Below are 17,367 nucleotides of genomic sequence, written 5' to 3'. Positions count from 1 at the left end.
AGGTGTCAGATAATCTAGTCTGATTATCTGAGCTGTGCTAGCTATAGGGGAACACTTACCCTTCAGTCCAGCTAGAAGTTAGCAGGGTAAGAAGGAACAAACCAGAATAACATAAAGACTAGCAACAAGGCTCAGGAAAGCAGACAGGAGTTCTAACCTAGCAGCTAAAGTTCTTGGGTTTGAGCAAAGATTGAACAAGAAAACTTAAATGAAACAAAACAAAACAAAAACCAAAATCAACCGCCCCCTCCCAAACCAACAGTAACCAAGACCCCACTAACTGTTGAAGACTGTTTGGGTGGTAGCAAAAATAGAACAATTCTGAAAAACATCCGACTTTGGGGATGTATGATGTGATTAACAGTTATTAGTTGAGAAACAGACATTAAAATGAGACTCATCGCAAATGATATATCAAGTAATCATTGACCAAAGAGTAAAGCTTAAAATACCCCCTCCCCCGACTCTGAATGAGAACGGAGGTACTGGTTTTTACTGTTCCTCTAACACAGACTGGACAGGAATCTGGTGTCTCGATGAGAGGCCACTTGGCATAATAAATGGTGGCAACACTCAACAACCGATTTGAACATAGTTTCCAAGGTGAGCGATATTGGCCTTAAAAATTGGAAAATTGCAAATATTTGTTTAAAAACGTTGTACAGCTAGCCACTGACTCAATTTTTTCAAGTTTCAACCAAAATAAAAGGAGAAAAATCAAATCAACAACAACAACACACACCAAAGAAACCACAAAAGAACAAAAAAGTTTTAAGGTTTGGTGGAACCCTCCCCAAATCATTGTAGAGTCACATACAAACTAATGAATAGCAGGATCTATTTTTTCAGTTTTTACAATTCCATATAAATACTCCACTCCACTCAGACGTGTCTTTTCATTTTGAAAATTGCGAAAAATAAAACTGCACCCAGAAGTCTGTCAAACTGAATTGAGAAAGACCCAAATAAACTCATAATTACTCCCGAGCTTCCCAAACTGTAAAATGCTCCATTCTCAAGTTTCCCCTTGAGCAGACAGCGACATGACAAGACTGGAGTGTTTATTTTTCTCTACCCAAGAAACCTCTCCCATTTTTCTGTAGTTCCTCTTTGCCAACTAAGACTAATAAAGTGATTATAAAAGTTATTAACTCATTGAAACGTTGTTCTTAAAAGTCATTCACTTGCAAGAATGGCAAAGACTTTGAACAAATATTCGAAACCAGGATTTGATGAAATGTGTACAGAACTAGGTATTTAACAATGACCCTTACCTTTTGGAAGTCAAGGAAACCTTTTTAAAATGCAATACTTGACTGTGTTTACTCTTTGTGTTACAGAAACTGTGACTGAATGTTTATGATAAGACAATACAGGCTGAGAAACAACTATCAGTGAAGGATCAACGTTTCCTGTTTATTACTACGTTGTGATTGTTTTCATTTTTCTAGAACTTTGCTTTGTTGTGCCAGGTGACCAACATGTCCCAGTTTGCCCAGGACCAAGGAGTTTCTGGAGACAACAGAACTTTTAGTGCTAAAACCAGGGAATTTGCCAGCAAATCTGGATAAGGTGGTAACTCTAAGTATGACTCAACCCTGTGAGTTTGACTGTTACCCACAAATGAGGCCTGATCTGTTTAATAAGGATGGTTTGAATTTAATAAATTAAGTGCAGCTGTAAAGTAATTGTGATATAACCACCATTCTGTAGCAGATCCCACTAAAAATTAGGATATGCTCTTTAACACCCAGCCAGTTTTTGGTTTTTATGCATCATTAACTCAGTGACCCCTTGATCTTTATCATTGGTTTTATATACACCTAACTCCAAATGATCAGGTGCAGAAGGATGGGTTGGTTCAAATTCTGACTGGAGTCCTCAGCTAAATTATGGGAACAGAAGGCTCATTTGCTGGTACTCTCGTTGCAGTTTTTAAGTGCCTAAACTAGCAATAGACAGAATCAAGAGTGGTATTGAGCCTCTGTTTCAGGAATAGTCAAGTAACTGGGTTCAATATTATTGGATTGAAGCTCTGGGTAAGGACTGTCATTTATTACAGAGTCAGTGATGTACAGTTGTGCAGATCAGGCACTGCACAACTCAATAGGCACCACTCACATTTTTGCCTGCATGAAAAGTGACTAATGAAGTGCACAGTTTGCATGGATGAAAGTGGTAGCTTTTTTCTTGTAAAACTTGGTAGGTGTGGTAGGGCCTCGCATTCTTCAGAGAATCCTTGTTCCTCAGCAGTGATTAACGAGACAAGAGAAGGTGGTTCCACCACCAGGTACTGACAAATTTCAGAGGCATGGATTATCTTACTTTCTCACTCATCCCTCAGGCTACCTCTCATGCTCTCTAGGGATGATATTACCTACTTCCCAAATTCTAACCCTTAGAATTTTGCTTTGGAGGCCCCATTTAATACAAGTTCCTTATGTCAACTAGGGTGGCAAAATACATCAAGCTGACACGCTCTCAATTAAATCTTCCTGCTGACGCTTTGCGTTCAGCATTCTAATTTTATTGCTGAATGAATCCTATCCACAGAGGGAAATCTACAAGGGCCCCTGTGTATTGCCATAAGGAGACACCTATACCCTGCTTACAATCTTCTTCAATGGTCTTCTTTTTTTTAAATAAATGTTTGGTTCCCATTTAATTTTACTCCTCAATTCCTTCTTCTTTTCTATACTAGTGAGGAAGAAGTGAGATTAATCACAAATGAGTAGTAATTTCTTGATCTGGTCAGATTATAGAACAGAAACACTGAAGGTAAGGTGAAATGACTTCAGAAGAAATTGAGATTCTTTGGAAACAGAACTAGTATTTTCCAAATACCACCTGAGATACCTGTTCTGTGAGGTTGATTTAGATAGTGATTATAATTCAGAATTTCCCCCCCTGATGTATAGATAATTTCATAGGATGTGTTACTTCTAAGTTTATTAAAATGGAGACTCTTAGGCAAGGTGAAAGGATGAATTCCATCACAAAGTGATTTTTAAAACAAACAATAAATATTGGGGTATGCTTTATATCAACTCATGACTAAACCAACAGAAAGAGGTGTTGTCTTCTCACTTTATTGGTCTCAAGTAAACCTAAGTGTCCCAAATGTTAGAGAAAGCAAGAAGAATGTGGGGAAGTTGGTGGTGGTTATGGTCAGCAGGGCTGTCCTTTACCCCAAAGTCAACCTTCTCCTCCTTCTTTTAGGATTTTCTGCATGGAAACCCATGGTGATTGTGTGATTATCCACAATGTTCCACGGGGAATGTAACTTCCTTTAAGAAGCCATTGGTACTGTGGGGCGCCTGGGTGGCTCAGTGGGTTAAGCCTCTGCCTTCGGCTCAGGTTATGATTTCAGGGTCCTGGGATCGAGCCCCACATCGGGCTCTCTGCTCAGCAGGGAGCCTGCTTCCCTCTCTCTCTCTGCCTGCCTCTCTGCCTACTTGTGGTCTCTCTCTCGCTGGCAAATAAATAAATAAAATATTTAAAAAAAAAAAAAAAAGAAGCCATTGGTACTGGACAGGAATTTCTGGGAGCACCCAATGGAGAGTATTTCTCCTCCAAAAAACTGTTTTCCCATAAGCAAAGGAGTTACACAGTTTAAGAACATAGTCTTGTTAGAAATGGACATGGCAGTGGAATCCACTGGAGAGAGAATTCACCTCTATTTAGTTGTGTTGCTGCAAAATCATCTGAATCATATGCACATTTTGTTTAGGAGGGACAGGGAGAGACCATGTAGAAGCGCTGGCGTAAAACATGAAGGTTCTGCCATGGGCTTTTGCACTTGCTTCCCTACCTGGTACAGTTCTCTTTTCTAGGGTACGTGTGGAGGTGACTTCTTATCATTTGGACTTAAGTTCAGATCATCTCTCTCCACCCAGTCGCCACCTCATTACATTCTTCATAGTTTCCAACGTCTACAACTATCTTATTTGTTTTTTGATTTATGTGCTGGCTAGACACCCCCACGGGGATGGAGGTTTCCCGAACATGGGGATGGAGATATCCTGAAACCTGGGGATCTTGTCTATCTTCCTCATCTGTATGTCCCATCAACTAGACAGTTGTCTCTGTGAACCAGACTGAGGGGGGCCCAGGCTCAAGTAAGAAATCATCATATGATTGCTAAAAATGACTTGTACCTGAGTGACCCCTAACTGACCTGATATTCCCAGAGAGGGAAGTCTCTGGTTAGGGTTAATGTTTGTAACTAAAATGAATTACTTTATTTGGTGCTGTATGCTTCTGCTTCCTTTGCTTTAATAACCGCCTCCAAGCATATGCCAGATTTCACCTTGCCTCGTGTATCAGAAGTGTTGGGAGGAAAAAAAAAAAAAAACCAAAAAACAAAACAAAAAAAAAAACTATTCCAGATAGCAAAAAGTCATGGCAAAGGAGCAAGAAATTAAAATGGATGCAGAGGTAATAGGAGAAGAAGCTGGAAAATGAAACAGGGCTGTTTAAAGAGATGGTTTCATTTTTGGGTCCTGGTGGTTTTGCTTAGAATGGGATTTTAGGTACCATTTTTTTTTGTTTTTTGTTTTTTTCCACTGCATGTGATAATGTCATCATTTATTTTTAAATAGTTCTAAGTTGCAGATTTAAATTTACTTCATATCAAGCCCTATTTTAAAATTACTTTTAATAGGAAGAAATGAGTCAAGGACATACATAACCTACTATATTTGACGGACTCAAACAAATACAAGTCTGGCTGTGAATTCCAAACTCTCACCAAAACAAAGAGATAAAAATCCACCTAAAATATATTTTCCTCTGTTTAGTCCTTGGGGGGAAATGTCAAGTATTGCACTTTAAAATCACTTTCATCTAACATTTTGGTCCCAACTTCTTCCTCCCCACACAACCGAATTCATCTTTTTTTTTTTTTTTTTAAATGAATCCTTAACACAAAGCAACTAGATTTCTAATTCAACTTTGGAAAATTTACTTTCCTCTACAGAGCTATTTTTAACAAATGGCATATTTACTTACAAAATTGGGAGATGGGGGCGTCCAACTGAGGTACGTTTCCTCCCTTAGCGTTGAGCTTCTGGACTTGGGTCGGGGGCACAGGCTTGTGGGACTGCCCAGTGGCCCGATACATGGCTTGGACCCACAAGATGCGATCTTGCTCATCATCACTTGCAAATATCACGGTGTCTCCTTCTTTGACTGCATTGAAGAAGGCTCGGCCACCCTCTAAACCTGGAATACAAGGGAATAAACACTCCTAAACTGAGTTGCCATGTTCTCAGCAGAACCAAGCCCTGAAAAAGGCCATTTCTGTTGCTTTTCCTTGGGCCAGAGAAGGGAGGAGCAATTTATCTGACTCTAAGATGGGAAGTCTGATGCCCATTTGGCCAGAGTGAAGACCTAATGTTAGACAGACATTCTGAGACTGGCTCTTATCTTTGGCTTTGGCTGGGGACAGGAGTGTCAAGTAGGCTGCCTACTGGTTGGGTAGATATCTGCCTGTAAGCACACTATTATTTTTCTTCATCTTTGAAAACAAACAAACCACTACCACCAATAACAGAAACATCTCTTGACACTCGCCCCACACCCCTGGGGCCTTCAGCTATGGTTCTAGTGTTATTCTCTTTACAAGATAAGGGGAATCTCTACCAGGACTTCTTAAAATTTTAGTGCCCATGTGAATCCCAGGGGCATCTTGTTGGAATGCAGCTTCTGACTTGGTAGGTCTGGGATAGAAGCCTGAGAACCTGCATTTCTGACAAGCTCCCAGAGGATGCAGATGGTGCTGATCTAAGGACCACACTTACAGTAACAAGAGTCTCTGTCCTCCTAGTCTGACCTAAAGCTTCTCCAAGCAGGCTGCTGCCCCATGGAAACTTGTCAATGTTGTTAGTGACTTCCACAATGCTGAATCCAAAGGTCAGCTCAGAGTCAACATTTAATTTGATCCATGAACCTACCCGCAGCATTTGACACTTGATTCTCTTTGAAACACTTCCTTCACTTGGTTCCAGGTCACCCAGTTTCCCCCTCCCTCCCTGGTGGGTGCTTGTCCATCTTGTTTGCTGGCTTCTTTTCCTCCTCCTGACTATTAAATGTTGTAGCATCCTGGTTTGTCCCTGGACCTCCTCTCTTCCCCAGTGAGGCCACCCAGTCTCAAATGCCATGAATCTCCTTATAGTCTCTACATTTCTCTCTCTATCCTGGACCTCTCTGGTGAACTGCAGACCTGAACCTCTAGTGGTTTCCCTGACTTCTTCACATGGATATCTGATAGACACTCCAAGCTCGTCTTATCTAATAATGAACTCCTGGTCTTTCTCCCAAACTCCTCTCCACCTCAGTAAAGCTGAGCTTGTCCCTCTAGCTGCTCAAGGCCTCAACCTTGGGGTCCTTTTGGACTCCTCACTTTCTCTCATTACCCACTGGAATTTCTCTCACTACCCAGTGGAATTCTGATGGCTCTATCTTCAGAACATACTGCCAGATCTGAACCCTTCTTTCATCTCCAGTGCTCATCCAGTGCTCATCTCTCACATGGACTATTTTAATGGTCTGCTCTCTTATCTGCCCTGCCTCATCCTCACTCCCTAAAGTCAATTCTCAATGGCAGCTGAAGTAATGAGTTTAGCAAGAGTCCAGTCATGTCACTCCTCTGGTCAAAACGTATCAGTCGCTCCTTACTTCACTCAGAGGAAAAGTCTAGGCTCTGACAAGGCCTGTAAGACCCCCATGGATTGACCCACCACTACTCCTACCCTTGTCTCCTCCTATTTTCTCCTTAGTGCACAGAAACGCATACTTCCCCGTAGCCACATTAATCTCTTGGTGTTCCTTGAACACTCCAGGTACATTCTCACCTTGAGACTTTGACACTTGCTGTTTCCTATGTCTAGAATATGCTTCCTCCAGATATCTGCATGATTCGCATCATTACCTTCATATCTTTGCTCAAACATTGCATTCTGTCGAGTCCCTCCCTGACTTTTATCCCTCAGTTGCCATCCCTCTTACCTTGCTTATTACCTTCTAACAAGTAATAATTTACTTAACCTCATAAGGACAGGGAGTTTTTGTCTGTTTTGTTCACTGCTGTATCCCTAGTACCTAGAATAGTAAATGGCATATAGCAGGTGTTCAGCAAATACTTGTGGAATTAATGAATGCTCCACAGACTTTTTTCCACAGGCAGCTCTCAAGGTTAAAATTTACAGAGAGGTAGGTGAAAGCCCCTTTGGGCTCAGGCCAAAGCAACACTGTCTGTCAACATATTCCAAAAGTTTTCATTTTAGGGTCACTGGGTATTCTCTGGCTGGAAATAAAGCTTCCTATCTTCATCAAGTTCCTTATCATCCTCCCAATTATCAGTTTAATACTGAGAGGAGAATGAGCAGAGTAAATAGTAAATAGTAAATTTCCAACAAGGCCCTGTCACTAGCTGGCTTGACATTTGGCATTGGAAAAGATTTCTGGCGACACTAAGACTTCTCCACGGTGCTGATAATGTTAATGCAAGTGTCTATTCCATAGAGTGGGTGTGTGCTGGGAATTCTGCCCTTAGAGTTGCCAGGGACTATAGAATAATCAACAGCTACTTCTTCATGTGGAGAGCTTAGTGCTATAGCATTTTTAACAAAAGCTTTTTGGTAGTTAGGATTATGAGAGAGTGTTTTGCCTAATTCCTCATGGAGGGTTTTTAAAACGTGTGGTTTGGATAGGATGATATACAGTTAGAAAGTAGGGAAAACCTGATGAGATGCATGAGAAGAAGGTAAATCTGGAAGGGATAGGAAGAAGAGCTTTGAGAGAATGCTCTAAGCCCTGAAAAATGAACACGAAGGAGCTAAAAGGAAAAGTGAGTCAACAGACCTTCTGTAGCCTAGCCTCCTGGTAACTTTTGGGATAAATCACTTTGATACTGTCAGAGAATGCCACTCTTGCCATCACTGGAGGCGATTCCCCCTGCCCCACTCCCCACTCTCCAGGCCTCCCCGGGGAGTGGGGATGCTGTCTTCCAGGAGCTACAGTCAAAACAGGTTCACAGCTCTGGAGAGTGGAGAGGTAGAGGTAGAAAGATACTAAGCAGTTTTCAGATTTTTAGTTGATCCTCCCAACGACACTATGAAGTAAGTACTATTATTCCCACTTTATAAATGAGGAAACAATCACAGAGAAGACTATGACTAGCCGATGAAGACAACGCAGGGCTGTAAGCATCGGAACTGGGCTTCTAACCCCATTGTCTGTCTCTGTAACTGACAACTGGATCCTCGTGCTGTCCAGCTGCAAAGCTGAGGAGCGTGGCCTGGTGCACAGCGAAAGCACTCAGAGAATTATTTGTTAACAGAATGATGCCTAATTGTGGCATGGGTGGGGCACAAGGAGAAATATGTAAAGCGGCAGAAGCCGGGGCAATGACAACCGCAGAGAGCAACAGAGCTGTTCCAGACAGTGTGGGAGAACAAGGGCACACCGGTGAAAGCAAGGAGGGAGCAGAGCACTGCTGCTGAAAGAAAACCAAGGGAGGAGAAGGCGAAGTGAACATCGACACATGCTCTGAGGCAGCCAAGGTTTCGCCAGGGCAGCGACTCCTGGGATCTATAGACAGTAATGTGTGACAGGGCACAGGCTCCTCATGGAGGATGTGGAGCACAGCCCCACAGGTACCTGTCAAGCACAAGGCAACACGTCTGTGGAAGGACAGAGGCAGACCAGGCGGGGAGTGGTGGCCGGCTCCCTCCGGGGCTGAGGGGTGTGGGGACTGCTGTTCCAGCAACCCACTTGGATGGACACAGGCTCTTTAGGCTGGGAATGCTGTGTAAGATTTAATGCAGTTGTTTAAATTGTGCCATTGGATTATTCTGAACATCCTTTCATTTAGACTGAATGACTGAGTCTGATAGGACCGGAGAGATTACTGTATACTCTCTGAAACACACCCAGGGAAACTGAAAGTGAAGCACTTTCATTTTTAGCTTAAAATGAGTAGCCTGAATGGAAAATTCATATAATTAATTAATATTAATTAATTAATATTTCAAATTAATATTTCAAAGATTCTAAGCAGGTAGGGTTGATTTGGCTCACAGGCTTGTGTTTGGGCACCCACTTCGATCCAAGGCTGCTACAGAGGCTAGAACATGCATACCTGCAAGGCTACCTCTACCTCGCCCATAAACAATCTCCCCCTGTTGGTTCCACTGATAACCTGCAGAAGGTAAGAGCAGGAGAGACAGGAGGGACTCATAGGTCCTTCTCTGTGTGCACACTCACCTGTCAGGGAGAGGTTGAGGAGATTTTCGAATCTCTGAGGGCAGTGGCTAAATTGTGCATGACTTCCATCTCCAGCTGGCAAACTTGACTGTGCATAGGAATCCTCGACAGTGTTTATTTAAATATGAGGATTCTGCCCTCCTCCCTTCTTGTTCGTAGGTTAGGAGTGGGAACCAGGAGTTCAAGCACTCTTTCGATAAGTCTGAGCTAGACTTCTTATGACACCTGGGAGTATTTAAATCTCCATTTTCAATCAAATATTATGAAATAAATAGGACTTGGCACATGAAAGGGCAGAAAAGAAGTTACTTATTATTCTCAAGAACACAATCAATTTACTTTCCATTGACATCTTTGGTAAAGGAATTTGTAAACTATATCCCATGGGGTCGATGTGGAAAAAAGAAGAGAAACTTTCATAATATATGTGCACAGTTAACTTCCTCATGTATGTAGAACAGCTTTCTCTCTGAACCTACCCGCCCCACTGTGGGAAGAGAATTCTGCCTTCCCATGATAAAATAACAATTCTTGCTTTGCTCTAGCAGTACACATAGCAATGCTTTACGGCAAGTGCCAAGAATGATGTGGGCTAGACCCTGAGTTCCAGCTCTTTTTTCTTTCTTCTCAAAACAGGAAGATAATCCTGGTCCTGTCTCCTTGGTGGGATTGTGGTCAGGTCCAAATATGCAATCGTGTAGGGGAAAGGCGCTGGGAAATGGCTGAGAAGAAATTACTGTCAGGAGACGCTATCTCTTTTCCTTCTCATGTGGGCCCTTTTGCTTCCCCCTTTAAAATGCAGGTCTTTGGGGGGAGCTGGAATCTATTTTTTCTGAAGGGAACCCAACGGTTTGAGAAGAATGCAGACTATCACAGGAACCTGTGCGGGCTGGTTTCTTAACGCACATCCTTTCAATGAGATGTTGCATGGAATTGTTTCGAACTTGTAGGCTCTATTCAGTATGAAGGATTTCCAGGCGGAGCCTTTAATTCTTGCCTTAAGTGGTCAGCTCTGTATCATGCTCTGGCTGGAAGCAAATTACCAAAGGGAGAGGTGGGGGCTGGTCCTGATCACTCAGGGTTGGGGCTCTGAAGGGGCTCATTTTCCTAAGCAGCCTGGGCCCAAGGCCTTCCCTGCCACACCTTTTCAGGTTAACATTCCATCTTTTCTCAAACTCTGTTTTTCTTTTATGTGTATTTTGTTGCATGTGGAAGAGCAATATGGGAGTAGAAAAAAAGGTTTTGGGCCAAATAATGCAGTATGGTTGGAAATGCTTCCCTTGTGCAGATTTGGCATAAAAATAAACTTCTCTGGGAGAGGGCTGTTGGTGCTTGTTGTTCATTAATATGCTGAAATGATTTCGCACCCCCCCTCCATTTTGAAGGTTCTTTGAGGCTGATTTTTATTCAGTTTTTCCCCGGGAAAAAGATAAAATGGGTGGGGGGAAGAGGTGTGAGGGGGCAGGATGTAGAACTTATGAGAAATACTACCATTTGTGTGGTTCTTTTAGTTACATAAGGCTTAGGATCTTGGATGTCTATGCTTGGGGATTGGTGTCTTCTCAGGAAAGAAGACATTTAGGGAGAGCTTTCTTTCCAAGTGCCGTCAGCTGACCTTGACCTGTAGTTAGCAGATACGGATGTGCAGGACAGGCTCACTTAGACACAGAGACACGATTCCTGCCAAGCTCACCCATCCCTGGTGAAAACCACACACGCTAACATACACATGTGCACACAGTCCTTAGTGTACATGTAAGACTCCTCCTTCAGTCATTCCTTTTTTAGCATTCGAGGGGGAGTACCTATTTGATGTGGACCCAGCTAGGTGAAAGAAAAATGTATTACATTTTCTTTTTGGTTTTACGAGGATCCCTTGAGTCAAACCAAAGCCCTTGATTGGGATGGCATTTACTGAACCGGGATAGAAACTCTGTAAGACCAGGGGCTGTGGCTGTCCTGGTTCCCTGTGAAACCTAGTCACTCAGCTTAGTGCCTATCGTGGAGGAAGTACATAGGAAATATTAGCTGACCCATGATTTGTGTCAGGGGAGAGTTCTGGGAGTTCATAGCCTAGAGGGTGGGTGGGTACCTGGCTGGGGATCAGTGTAGTCCACAGTGTAGCCATCCAGTTGTAGAAGTTCCTGAGGCTCCGCTTTTTTCTCCCGATAACTGCACATGGCAAATGTGTACTGACTGACCTGGGAAGGAAAAGCACAGATGGTAAGGTTGCTCTCTTATGGCCCATCTTGCCTGAAGAAATCTTCTCTAGCCAACCATGTCCTTGTCCCTGAGGCCCTGTACTTGGCAGCTGGGATCCAACTGCATTTTGCTACCTCCCGGCTGTGTGACTAAGCGCAAGTTACTTAGCCTTTCTGGTCCTTTGGACCCTCCTGTGTAGACTGGATACCATCGGAGAACCAACCTCCTCACTGGCATATTGTGAGAACTGAATGAGTTCACATGTGCCGAGCACCTGGGATTTGTTCCTGGCACTAAGTGCTTGATAAAAGCTACTTGCAGTTATGATTGCTGTTTGTTATTTTAATTGGCTAAGCCATTCGAGATGGCCATTCTTTGTAGGTCAAAACTGGTTAAATAGCGGCAATTTGATAGGTTTTACCTAATATAACCCCAGCCCTGGCCCAGATAGCCACGTTCCCACAGGCCTTTTGGTCAGCAGTCAGGGACCAGAGCCTCGTTTATAAATGCCCCAGCGATTTTATTTTTTGCGTGCCAGTTCTCAGCATCAAGCCACATATTTTGTTTCCCGTCTCTCTTCTCCTACAGAAGGAGTGCTTTTGGTTGCTTTGAGAAGACTTCCTTGCTTCTCAGACAAGTGCAGGAGTGACACGCTGTCACAAGCAATGAGCGCTCGATCGCTAGGTGCTGGTCACAGTCAAGCCATCCTCAGCCCCTGACGGCACGGCCACTGTCCCTGGGCAGCCCTCATTGCCAACACAGGCATCCCTGCTGGTGCTGGGTGGGCGCTCCACAGCTGCAGGCCGGCCTTCAGGACCCTGTCGCCACAGTGCACGCACACCCGGCACGGATCCTTCACATTTCTACATCTGGCTCATCTGCAAGGAGCCTTTGGGAGAGCGAGCATCCTTCGGGGTTTGGGCCAAAAGCTCGTGGGCATGTTTACCATCCACAATGTCACATGTCTTGGAGAAGGAGTGCCACATCCCTTATCTCTTTAGTTCCCTTTATTAAGAGAGACAATTTCTAAGTGAACTTTGATCCCTGCTGGGGACATTTTTAGCCTCCTCCATGGTGAGCTCTCTTTTTTTTTAAATGGCAATAAGAAATTGGTGCTTTCAAGCCCTGTACCCATCTCCCGCATCATCTAGGGTCTGCTGGTCCTAATGGCAGATAAAGGGAGAATGATTGGTGTATCTACTGCTGCCCTCTGTTGGTTCTTGGTGACAACTTTCTTCATAATATGTTATGATCTGCATAACCTGCTCCTTACAGTGTAAGGCCTGGGACTTCAGGGGAAATATATGGCCAGATCACTAAGTATTTCCATAAGTGGACATGTACTATTCTTTGTAATAAGCAGAATAACCAATGGCATCCTCTTCTAAAAAGGAAGGTTAGGCGTGCAAGCTGGGGGGTCACACTGGCCAGAGGTCCTGTCCCAGCTCTGACAACTTCCTACCTAAGTCTCAGCACCCTTTTCTGTATTTTACATGCATCTTACTGTTGATGGGGGGTTAACTGAGCAATGAAGGGCTTCACATGCCATGTGCGACAATCACAGAGCAAATGCTCAATATATGCATTTAAATAAGTAGCTTCTTTGCATTTAGTGCCAACATTCCAACATAGAGTAGTTGAGTAGGTATATTTGCCTAATGGATTATAAATCCTTTGAAGGTAAGCCTAGGGGGTCATACATCTTCATTATATTTCCTTCTTTATAAGCAAAATCTACCAAATAAAGGGCATTTGCTCTCTGAGTCTGATTGGTTCTAGAAAGTACGTATAATCTAACAGAGAAGGTTTTTTCCTTCAAAGTTTACATATGTTAGTCCAAGCACAACATCAGGCCTTTCCAACTCATTACTTGTCTGAATAATTGATTTCCCAGGTCCCAGGCATGACAGTAGTCACACACATTGCTGGACTGCTGTTGTGATGATTTTTCACCTGTCTCTGGCAACACAAGAGATAGTAGTTTGTTAATGGGATGATTAGCCAGAGAGCTGCAGACACTAACTTGAGATCAGAAAAATATCACAACAGAAGGGTGTTATTTCAAGATTCATGCATTTACTATTGCTACACACTTTGGGCTTTAAGATTTTTCTGTTCTCTTCCAGGTGCTTGCTTCTGGTGTGCTGTACTCTGCTGCCCTCTTCTGGTAATATGGCAGAAGTTGTCCTGACAAACTTGGGACTGGCATAAACTAGGTGGTTTATTAGAAGCATTTTAATTGGGGATTTGGTGACTTTCCTTAGAAAACAAAGGCAGGGAGAAGAAACTTTAATTACTGCAAATTTCAGGGGGAACCTCAGTTTTTCTGGAGTGCTTAAAGGGTGGGGGAATAGTAAAAGTTTGGGAAATTTTACAGTTTTTTTTTAAGCTTCTACAAGACATCACTAAGTAAATGAAATGAATGTTTCTCTGCCACAGTAAAATTCTCTTTAAACTGTATTTTGATAAGAAGTTAATGAGATGGTGAATGCTATTGTAATGATGGCACAGAAGCACCTAGAATACATGTCAGAAGTCAGAGAGTTGGCTACCACTGCCAGAGATGCTGGCCTAGAACACCAGAAAACAGAGATCTCCTGATCTCAAATGACCAGCAGACATCAGGAAGTGCTGTTTGGAGAGAAGGGTGAAAGGACTGCAGTGCTTACACCTTTGGGATCTTCAGACAGTGTTAACCTTCACATGGAATCAAGGGATCGGATGGGCTGCTGGGACTTCAGAAGGTACAGTCTTCAAGCTTTGTTTAAAAGTGTCTAGACCTCCCATACACAAGGCACCCTCAGCTTATTTTCAGACACTAATAGTGTTTTTTAAAGAGTGGACTGAGGCCATTTTCATTAGAGTGTATGTATGAGAGGGTGGGGGAAGGGTTATAAAGACACAGATTCTAGGGGCTCCTGGGTGCCTCAGTAGGTTGAACCTCTGCCTTCAGCTCAGGCCATAATCCCACAGTGTTGGGATCTGAGCCCCACGTTGGGTTCCCTGCTCAACGGAGAGTCTGCGTCTCCCTCTGCCTCTGCCTCTCCTGTTCTCTTTCTCAAATAAATAAATTTTTTTTAAAAAGATGCAGATTCTGTAAGTCAGACAAAAGAATCTCAGGTCAAGGTAAATCTCATGGACTGGCATTTTATATAACTGCTCTAGATACCTCTTAAAGTATACTAAAGCTTGAGAACCATTGCTTTATCATATAGGAACTGTCCAGAAACTTTCAGGTTGTCCCTAGACTTTCAATTAGACTTAACAACTAGAGTCCAGATAGGAGATGAAAGAGTCAGTGCTTTCTGGTCCCCTGACTCTCCCTTTTCCTTCCACCGACCACCTCTGGAAGACTGAAGTACTTGCACATACAACAAATGATACAATGTATTTGTCTAAAATCCCGTCTTTGCCTTTACTACCACTCCTTATAAACGCCTCAGCTGTCAGTTTTCCTGAACCCTGGTAACCAGACCTTGCCCAAAGTTCACATACATCCATTTTAGAAACGAGTCCTTTATTCATGGTACATACATTCATTCATTCATTTAAAAAAATACTTAGGTATTGTGTTTGGTGCTAGGAATATTAAGATGTAAAAAACCATCTATAATTTCTGCTCCCCTGTCTAGTGTGAAGGCAGGCATTAATCACATTACCTCAGAAATGAGTAACTTTAATGGGGACCGGTATGAAACCAGTATAAAAAGAGACATATGGTATCGGAAGAGCTTGGGGATTTGGTCTAGTTGTGTGGCCAGGGAAAGTTTGCATGAGGAAGCACTGACTGAGCCAAGATCTGAAGATGCAGAAATTTTTGTGATGTAAAGAACAGAATTCCAGGGACCAAGGACCATTTTTTAAAATTAAATTAAATTAAATTTTATGATGCTTAACTTTTTTTTTTAAACACATTTTATTTTTAAGTAATCTCTATACCCAACATAGGGCTTGAACTCACAACCCCAGATTAAGAGTGGCAGGCTCTATGGAATGAGTCAGCCAGGCACCCAAGACCATCTTTAATGTGACTTAGTTGTAAATGAAGGGTCACACAGTTTAAATCCTAGGCTCCTGATGGACGTTAACATGAAGGCCACTTGGTAGAGTAGAGGGAGAATAGGTTTTGGAGTTACATTATACAGACCTGGATTTGATTCTCAGATCCTGTATTTTCTGGGCGTGTGACCTCAGTTAACTGCTGGGATTCAATTTCATTATCTTTAAATGGAGATGATGGTAACAACTGTGGAACATTTCTTATATTTGAATACAAAGCATTCATTTTCCTGGTAGCTGAATCCTGATTTTACTTATGGAATCACAGCCTTCCCCACTTTCAGCCCATTATATAGTTTGTGTAGGGCCAACTGAGCCCTGTGCTGGAGGTAGAGTGGGTGGGACATGTGGCCCAGGGCTAGCCAATCTGCATCACATCCACTTGGCTGCAGTGATTGGTGCAGGGTTCGGCACATGACCACATTGGGCCAATGAAAGATCAATCAGGGTGTGAGCTCTAACTACAGAGAATGAAAAACTTTCTTTCCTCTGGGGCTGCTGAAGTGTTGTAAATCTTGACCCTCCCTATTCTGCTGCATGAAGAGATGTTGCTCATCCCAGAGCACAGTTAAGAGATGGTATTGATAGAAAGTCAAAGCCTTGATGGCTGTGTTTGAAACCTGGACCTACCCACTCCAGAAGACTCTTTATTCAACTGCTACTTTAATTAACTAACCAATACAGTTCTTCCCCTTTTATAACTTATGCTAGTTGGGGTTAATTGTTGTCATTTGCAACCAGAATGTAAGTAGAAATGCCCTTTAAGGCAATGTAAATTTGGATGGGAAAAACAGACATTCATTCAGAGAGTTCTAAATCACTCAACTACTTATATGTTTTACGATTCATTTGGGGGGGGGGTTAAGTTATTTTAATATGGTTTCCTGGGTGACAACTGCTATATTCCAAGGCATTTTACATTATCTGACAATATTTTATTCATATTTAGTGATTGTTCTGAAAGCTGGAGCATTCAGAGTTTTCAGTCTTTAAATTATCTGTAGAGAATCAGCAACAGAATATGGATTTAGGGTATTGGTTCTATCTGATGCAAGGTAATTGAGTTCTAGAACATTGTACATGCTTAAATCTCTTTGGGCACGAGTCCCACTTGAGTGCTTGGAATCATGGAAAGCCTTTGGGGTCAGAAGACCTGCATTAGGTTTCACATTGTCTGCCTATTAGCTGTTGACCATGGACAAGTCACTTAACCACTCTGAGCCTCACTTTCCTCAAATATGAAATGGGATAAGACTTGTCCTTATCATAGTACCAAAAGGTTGGAAAGGCCAACTTGATGAACACTTTACAAAGTCTAAGAGACCATATAAATATAAGCAACTGTTAGCATTATCAGAAGATCCACAAAATATTATGGTTTGTATGGTTCTAAAAGGGGGAACAAAGGCTCAGAAATATTTTGGATGAAGACAATCAAAAACTGATTTTAACCAGAAGTCTTTTGGGCATAGAGTAAAAATATTTTATTTTTAATTTAATTTATTTTTTGTTTTTAAAGATTTTATTTATTTTATTTGACAGAGAGAGAGATCACAAGTAGGCAGAGAAGCAGGCAGAGAGAAGGGGGAAGCAGGCTCCCTGCTGAGCAGAGAGCCCGATGTGGGACTGGATCCCAGGACCCTGAGATCATGACCTGAGCCGAAGGCAGAGGCTTAACTGACTGAGCCACCCAGGTGCCCCTTTAATTTAATTTATTTTATTGAGTACAAATATTTTTTAAATAAAAAGGTCATAACGATGAGACTTTCTAGTCTGATCTGGATAATGAGTTGCCTGTTTCCATTCTTCCCCTATATACCCAAGAGCTCTACATAGAGC

General features: G+C 42.5%; 1 protein-coding gene across 1 annotated transcript in view; it reads right to left on the bottom strand.

The window, feature by feature from the left end:
* The window catches only part of CADPS (calcium dependent secretion activator), a gene marked incomplete at its 5' end in the record, with an annotated part of 471,496 nt that overhangs the window by 149,057 nt on the left and 305,072 nt on the right, over positions 1–17,367 (bottom strand). Inside the window, 2 exons of the mRNA XM_080812815.1 lie at positions 5,011–5,223; positions 11,360–11,468. Of these exons, the coding sequence (XP_080668941.1) occupies positions 5,011–5,223; positions 11,360–11,468 (322 nt within the window). The remainder of the gene's footprint in view (positions 1–5,010; positions 5,224–11,359; positions 11,469–17,367) is intronic.

The sequence above is a fragment of the Martes martes genome (assembly GCF_963455335.1).
Source record: "Martes martes genome assembly, chromosome: 1".
Classification (NCBI taxonomy): Eukaryota; Metazoa; Chordata; class Mammalia; order Carnivora; family Mustelidae; genus Martes; species Martes martes.
Note: the sequence above shows the minus strand (reverse complement) of the source record. Positions and strands in the feature narration are given on the sequence as shown.